The 7,785-nt window shown below is 38.3% G+C and overlaps 3 protein-coding genes across 3 annotated transcripts; 2 read left to right on the plus strand and 1 right to left on the minus strand.

Moving 5' to 3' along the window:
- Nucleotides 1-897: 897 nt before the first annotated feature.
- On the plus strand, nt 898-3,109 carry LOC107877662 (nod factor hydrolase protein 1). The gene is made up of 2 exons (XM_016724348.2): nt 898-2,156; nt 2,833-3,109. Exons 1-2 carry the CDS (start codon nt 1,046-1,048, stop codon nt 2,856-2,858), a joined length of 1,137 nt encoding a protein of 378 aa, XP_016579834.2. The 5' UTR covers nt 898-1,045; the 3' UTR covers nt 2,859-3,109.
- A 323-nt stretch (nt 3,110-3,432) lies between these two features.
- LOC107877661 (class V chitinase CHIT5) lies at nt 3,433-4,626 on the minus strand. Its single transcript, XM_016724347.2, has one exon. The coding sequence runs from the start codon at nt 4,624-4,626 to the stop codon at nt 3,433-3,435; it is 1,194 nt and encodes a 397-aa protein (XP_016579833.2).
- Nucleotides 4,627-4,671: 45 nt separating this feature from the next.
- LOC124900005 (PE-PGRS family protein PE_PGRS16-like) lies at nt 4,672-5,631 on the plus strand. The gene has a single exon (XM_047415155.1). It carries the CDS (start codon nt 4,835-4,837, stop codon nt 5,369-5,371), a length of 537 nt encoding a protein of 178 aa, XP_047271111.1. The 5' UTR covers nt 4,672-4,834; the 3' UTR covers nt 5,372-5,631.
- The last annotated feature ends 2,154 nt before the right edge of the window (nt 5,632-7,785 follow it).

Genomic DNA, 7,785 nt, shown 5'->3' on the forward strand with positions numbered 1-7,785 from the left:
TAATAATTACATGGGACAACTACATTAGGTGCATGTCAAACTTTAACCCCCCTAAGGGAGAGGTATTATGAATTTTTCCTCTTTTGACTTATATTAAAATAAAAATATCTTCTAGAGTTTGAATTAGTCAAAGGGCACACCAATAAAAAATTATGATGGAGCTGTAATTACTCTTTCATTCTTAATTAAATATTTTAGGTTCGAGATCTTGATACAGATCTTGAACTAACCGGTAAAATTATTGTCATGTGATCAAGAGGTTAGGGGTTCAAGTCTTGGAAACAGCCTCTGACAGAAATATAAGGTAAGTCTGGTATAATACACCCTTGTGGTGGAGCCCTTACTCAGACCCTGCGCATAACAGAAGTTTTAGTGCATCAGACTGTTTTTTTTTTTTAGATTTCGATACATGTCACGTTTATTAGGACATGCTTAACTTTCGATGTGAGACTTTCTGGTATAAATTGAGATTTCATCCCGGGTTCAAACTCACTTTTACCTCCCATTGTTGAATTTTTCAGAGCAAATCGTGATTTAGTCGGACTTCAATACTAATATCAAACACCGAAGAGAAGGAAAAAAAATGTCAAAAGGAACCTCCAATGTGGGACTTTCCGGTATAAATCGGGATTTAATCTCGGATTCAAGCTCGCATTTTACCTCCCATTGTTGGACTTTTCAATACAAATTCTAATTTAATCGAGATTCAATACTAGTATCGAACACCAAAGAGAAGAAAAAAATAATGTCAAAAAGGCATTAAGTCCATTGAGAAGTGGGACAATACCAATAACTAACTAGTCAAAAATATCAACTTTTTGGTAGCAATTCCTTTAGGTAATCTTTCACTCTATCCACACATACCAAGTCGTGTTTTTCACGTCTTGTCGCCAAATAGAAACAGCCAATTCCTTAATACCAAACCAATAAAAACAAAAAAATATTCCCTGTTTGACCTTCATCAATTATCATGGTTCCATTTGTCCTATAAATAGAGAAGTAACATAAACAAACAATCATATAGTTGTATATTTTCTTAATAAAAATGGCTAGTCCTAAAACTAACATTTTGCTATGTTGTGTTATCATTTGTCTTTCCCTTTCTTGTGTCATGACACATCCTCCTTCATCTAAAGGTGTCAAAGGTGCATATTACCCTTCATGGGCATTTTCAACTTTCCCACCATCATCTATAGACACATCTTTGTTCACTCACATCTACTATGCATTCCTTGTCCCAAACAACACAACATTTACATTCGATATCGACGATGAAACCTCCACCCTCCTCTACAACTTCACCTCCACCCTCCGGTCCAAAAGACCAGTCGTGAAGACCCTCTTTTCGGTAGGGGGAGGAGGTGAAGGACCGGCTAGGTTCTCGCGTATGGCATCTACATCCGCCTCTCGTTTGAGTTTTATAAAGTCTAGCATAGAAGTAGCTAGAAAGTACGGATTTGATGGATTTGATCTTGACTGGGAATTCCCTCAAAACAATAAGGACATGGAGAATTTAGCGATTTTACTAGACCAATGGAGAGTTGAGGTACAAAAAGAATCTTGGAAGACAAGAAGGCCACAACTTTTGATCACAGCAGCTGTTTACTTCTCTGTTGACTTCTTCTTATGGGGTGAATTCAGATCATATCCTGTGCCTTCAATCAACAAGAACTTAGACTGGATCAACTTAATGTTCTACGACTATCGCGGATCATGGGACACATCTGCCACAGGTGCACAAGCAGCATTATTCGACACGAAAAGTAACATTAGCACAAGTTATGGACTAAGTACTTGGATCAAGGCAGGGGCCTTAAGGAGCAAGTTGATCATGGGATTGCCACTTTATGGTAGGACATGGAAATTGAAAGATCCTAATGTAGATGGAATTGGTGCACCAGCAGTCGGTGTTGGTCCTGGCGATGAAGGGACAATGACTTATAGGGAAATAGAGAAGTTCAATGAGGAGAATAATGCTAAGGTTGTATATGATTCTGCTACAGTTTCTGCTTACTCGGTTGCCGGAACTTCTTGGATTGGCTTTGATGACACTAAGTCTGTTGAAACAAAGTTAAGGTATGCTCAAGCACAAAGACTTAGAGGGTACTTCTTTTGGGCTGTTGCTGGTGACAAAGATTGGAAAATCTCTAGAACAGGTAACTTGTTTACACTAACAGTATCAAGATTTTCGTACACTATAGCGCCTATTAACTTGTTATAACATGTGATTTGCAACCTATGTTGTCTATCGCGCATATATTAGTTTTGCGTATGAGGCAAAAGTTCAAGACTTTTCATTAAGTCAGAGACAGTGAACCTGCTCAATTGGCAATAAGTTCTGCCTCACAGACAAAAGTTGTCTGTATTGCACAAATGTTCATAAGTCAATACAATTGAAACTTCTGCCAAATAATCAACATATGACGCCGTCTTCACTGTCTATAACTTCTTGAAAAGTCAGTCCTGCGCGCGTTACAACTAGAACTTATATTCGATGGGCTACACATGTCGTTTATTGTCCTATTTTGGAAATTATTTCTATTATTTACTCTATTTTCGATGTTACCATATCACTGTTGCTATGAATAGTGTTTCTATAGGTAACTAACTACATGTAACCAACCGTCTATAAAAGGTGGGATTAGTAACATGAAAACATGAGATGTTACATCTTTCAACATGTTAAAATACACGACAATATTAAACAATTTATGTTGCTGCAGTATATAAGTTAAATCCTGCTAAAAGAAAGATCTACCATATCGATTGTTACTAAGTCAGAATTGATTAAATTTCTTACAGACTTACTTTATTCTTTTTCTTATTATGCAGCTAAACAATCATGGATTATTTCCTAAGAGATGAAGGGGAAAACAAGTATGTTTCCTTTGCCAAATCCACTAGCTTTTGAGGACTTCTATATATTTTGTAATTCATAAAATTTCTTGGAAATGAATTTGTCTGTGAAAGTGTATTGAAGTTGAATAGTTCATCTTCTTTTTAGTTATGCACTATTTATATATATATATGTTGTACCATTTAGTTATATGTACCTTCAACTAATAAAGTTTATTATAACTGTGAGAAAATACAAACTTTTAGCTTGGAACTTGTTATATATACTCTAGTTCAATTGTTATTACAATTTATGAATATAGAAATGAAGGGTATATTAAATAAACTCAATCAAACAATCCATTGATCGATAAGAATTTCCCTCTCATAGACCTATCCTGCACGTATGGCTGCACCTCAGATATCCTCATCCCATGCCGAAGAAGCTGAAATCATTATGCACAATCGTTAGTTCCGGTTCAACTGTCAATGCCATAATTTATAAACAATATGCTGACATATGTCTAAAGGTTTAAGTTATATACGCTGACAAAATGTATGTTGCCTGTTACCTTACGCGTGTTCTGATTGTGTAAATTAGACCGTTAGTGCGTAGAACTTAAAATCTACGTCTAAAAATGTAAGAAGTTCATGAATTTTACCTGTTTCAGATAGAGTCCAGTTGCTGTCAAAGCCTAGTGCCCAAAAAAAGTAACCACCAAGACCCTGAGCCTTAGCATACTTAATCTTGGCTTTGATTGAATTAGTATCATCGTAGCCAATCCAATTTGTTCCAGCATATGAATATGTTGAAACTGTTTCGTTATTGTATACTATTGTGGCATTGTTTTCCGAATTGAATGTTACTATTTCATCATATGACATTTCTCCTTGAGCTCCAGGGCCAACTCCTACTGCAGGGGAGCCGATTCCGTGATCATTTGGATCCTTCAATTTCCATGTATTTCCATATAAGGGAATTCCCATGACTAGCTTTGTTGAAGGAATCCCATTTTGTTTCCAGGATGAAATTCCGTAGCTCGTGCTAATATTGCTAGACTTATCGTATAACAAGGCTGGAGCACCAGTTGCTGAAGTGTCCCAAGAACCTTGGTAGTTATAGCACATAGGGCTTAGGAAATCAAGATAGTTGCTTAGAGCTTCTCCGGGATAAAATGTACCCGATAAGAGAGAGTCAGGAGAGAAGTAAACGGCAGCTGAGAGGATGAGTGGAGGTTTGGAGGTAGATAGTGACTCTATGTTGATGGCGAGGCGCCATTCTTTGAGGAGCAATGCTAGATTCAGCATGTGTTCTGATTCGACAGGGAATTCCCAATCAAGATCAAGGCCATCAAATCCGAAAGATCTGGCTACATCAATTGTTGATTTGATGAATGCAAAGCGATTATCTTGGCAACTCGTCATATTAGGGAGTATTGGAGAACCTGTATCTCCTCCTATCGATAGCATGACCTTCGTTGCAGGGCTATGGGAATGGATGGTGGACGTGAAGTTAATCATTGATTGCTTGTCAGCTTGGCTTATGAGCAACTGGAATGATGTGTTATCAGGCACAGCAAACGCATTGAAAATATGAGTGAAATATGCAGTAGGGATGCTTTCTGAAGGAACTTTTTCAGCTAGCCAAGAAGGCCAGTATGCAGCTTTGACGCCAGAAGGTGTAGGTGTAGGTCCGGGAGAAGGAATGGGTGTATCAGGATATGGTACAGAGGCGGGGACTGGAGGCATAGATAGTGGAATAGGAGCTGGAGCTGGAGATTGAGGCATCATTGGTGGAGTAGAGACAGGAACTAAAGGCTTGGATGGTGAAGGTGGACTAGAGTAGGGAACAGGAGGCGCGGATGGTGAAATAGGGGGAGGTATTGAAGGCATGTACGGTGGACTAGTTGCTGGAAATGGAGGCATGGATGGTACTGGGAAGATTGGACCGTAAGGTGGGGATGGTGAACTAGTAGCTGGAAATGGAGGGAAGATAGGTATGAAAGGCGGGGAAGATGGACTAGTGCTTGGAAATGGAGGCATCGATGGCATAGGCAAGCCCGGAATTAGAGGCAAGGATGGTGAACTAGGCAAGCCTGGAAATGCAGGCACAGACAGTACAGCTGGAACTAGAGTTGGGGACGATGGACTAGTGCTTGGAAATGGAGGCAGTGACGGTATAGGCAAGCCTGGAATTAGAGGTGAGGACGGTAAACCAGGTGATCCTGGAAATATAGACAAGCCTGGAACTAAAGGTGGTGACGATGGACTAGTGCTTGGAAATGGAGGCATTGACAGTATAGGTAAGATGGGAAGAGAAGGAGCAGACGGTGGAATAGCGCCTGGAAATGGAGGCACGGATGGTATTGGAATGGTGGGAACAGAAGGTGGGGGTGGTGAACTAGTGCTCAGAGGTGGAGGCATGACCGGTGGTATAGGGGATGCAGGCGCGGATGGTGCAAAGCTCCCCGGGACTAGTGGCCTGTTTAAGGGTGGCATTGGACCAGACAAAGGTGAAGTAGACACCGAAGCATGAACTGAAACATAACGCGATGCACAACACATATGAAAATTAGAACCAACAACAACAACAGCCAAAATGGTTGACCAAATCTCTAGTGCAGCCATATTTTATTACTCACTCTTTCTTCACCAGTCACATATATAAAGCAAGATGGTATATATGTTATTGAGGTACAAATTTTTTTCTTGAATGTAACTACATTGATGAGTAATAATATTGTTGAAACCTTCGATTTTATCGATATATCTATGTGAAATACAAGTTCATTTTTCTAATTTGATTTTGGATCTTCCTAGGCCATCTTTATCATGGTCAGTATAGTAACCTCTCAAATTTAAGGGAAAAGGCATCGTTCCACCCTAAACTATACCCGAAAAGTCAAAACCACATCTAAACTATACTAGTGATCTATTACACACCTAAACTATAAAAAAGTGAAACTATTTACATCTTGTCAGGCTACCACCACTTGCAGGCTACCACCACTTGCATGTGGTGTAGTGTTTTACACGCGCTGCCACGTCAGCACCTCGTCAGTAGAAAATATCATTTTTTTATAGTTAAGGTGTGTAATAGGTCACTTATATAGTTTAGGTGTGGATTCGACTTTTCGACTATAGTTTGGGGTGGAAATGATGCCTTTTCCCTTAATGTTTTTAGCCGTTTACTTTTGTTATTTAATAGGCTGGACGCGCCTAAAATAAGTGTAACACACGCGCCTTAGAATAGGGGTCGTGGGGAGATAATAATATCACTTTTATATAGTTAAGGTGTGTAATAGTTGACTTATATAATTTAGGTGTGGCTTAAACTTTTCTTATATAGTATGGGGTAGAATTGACGCCTTTTCCCCAAATTTAATTAGCATATAAATCATTGGTACAACGTGTATAAAACATTGTTGTTGGACCAACTATGTGGTTTTTATTATATGCAAGATAGAACATAATTGAATTACCAAAATGTGAATGTTGTGATGGTGATGTGGATATGCCTAAAGTCTAATCATATATATATATATGGAATAACGTGATTGAATGGATTGACGATATTATTAATGATAATACCAGGCAATCTTCTTATACTGAAAAATTTATATGTATATTTTTATAAATTTTTTAAAATTTGATGGTACATATTAATGGTTTTTTGGTAATGACTGTGAATATTACCATATATTAATGTATTTTTGGTAACGACTGTGAATATTACCAATGATAATGTCAAGAATCTATTTTATGTTCAAATAACTTGCAATCCGTTAATTAATCATTATTGTTTAATTCAAATATTATCAAGATATCGTGGTATATTATACCCTGTATTTTATGTGTTTTTAAGCTAAAATTTCTTTTAAGTACTTTTATAGTGTTGGATTAAATTATAGTGCTTATTAGCACGTAGGCAATGAAAAAATAAGTCAAAAGTCATAAATTAGCATTTTTAACGTATAACTTTTAGCTTATTGTCAATGTAGACACCTAATTTTGTCCTCCCAAAATTGAATTTTTATTCATTTTTAGCTCACCTTACAATATACCCTCACCCATATGATTATACCCCACAAAAATACAAAAATAACAAAAATTCAATAAATTCCTAATCTTATCCTAACAAACTTTATTCTAATCCTAACAACCTACCCCCACCCCTACCTCACTACCCCACCTACCCACCTAATCCCTAACCCCGTATGACCTCACCCCATTCACGTTTCTTTTTCTTGGGCATTTGTTTTGGGATATAGCAGGATCCATTTTTTCCATTCCAGAGAATTCCATTTTTTTCCTTTCCTTTTCTTCTTCACGATTCACCCACAACTCCATTTTCCTCCATTTTTTTCTTCATTTAAGCACACATATCTGCACAGTAATCCGTACCCACACGAAAGCCAGAGAAAGAGAGAGAGAGCAGAGAACCGCGAGGGAGAGAGAGACTGAAAGAGCAACGAAGACAGTGAGGTATGTGTTCTCCGACGAAACTCCTACCGAAATCGTTACCGGAAAAAGCATAGCAGTCACTTTCTCGTTCACTGTCACCGGAAAAAACCCTAAACCACTGGTATGAACCCCAAATCCACCAATACCACCGAGATCTACCGTCTAATCGCGTTCTTCGATCGTTCGTTCTAACAAGTTTGGCCGGAAAAATGTTTAGCCGGCGACTGTTGTATTGTTTCAGCCGAAAACACCATTAAACGGCGTATCGGTGTTATATCAGTCCTATTGGTTTAATTTCGGTGAAATTCGAGTTGGTTCCGACAAGGTTTAGTCTCGATTTGCTTGATATTTCTTCTTTCTGAGGGTTTTAAATTGGTACGAGTTGGCTATTTTTCGGTACCGAGTTGGTTTGATTCATTATCGAGGTTCGAATCGAGGTGCTCCAGCTGCGACTTTATCTCTGATATATTGAAATCGAAAGTTGAG

This window comes from Capsicum annuum, chromosome 7 (genome assembly GCF_002878395.1).
Source record: "Capsicum annuum cultivar UCD-10X-F1 chromosome 7, UCD10Xv1.1, whole genome shotgun sequence".
Classification (NCBI taxonomy): Eukaryota; Viridiplantae; Streptophyta; class Magnoliopsida; order Solanales; family Solanaceae; genus Capsicum; species Capsicum annuum.

What these genes read in the sequence shown, in the direction of transcription:
- LOC107877662 (XM_016724348.2), top strand. Translation starts at nt 1,046, where the DNA reads ATGGCTAGTCCTAAAACTAACATTTTGCTATGTTGTGTTATCATTTGT. An exon ending in TTGGAAAATCTCTAGAACAG is followed by an intron (nt 2,157 to 2,832) that starts GTAACTTGTTTA and finishes CTTATTATGCAG; the next exon opens with CTAAACAATCATGGATTATT.
- LOC107877661 (XM_016724347.2), bottom strand. Translation starts at nt 4,626, where the DNA reads ATGATGCCTCAATCTCCAGCTCCAGCTCCTATTCCACTATCTATGCCT.
- LOC124900005 (XM_047415155.1), top strand. Translation starts at nt 4,835, where the DNA reads ATGAAAGGCGGGGAAGATGGACTAGTGCTTGGAAATGGAGGCATCGAT.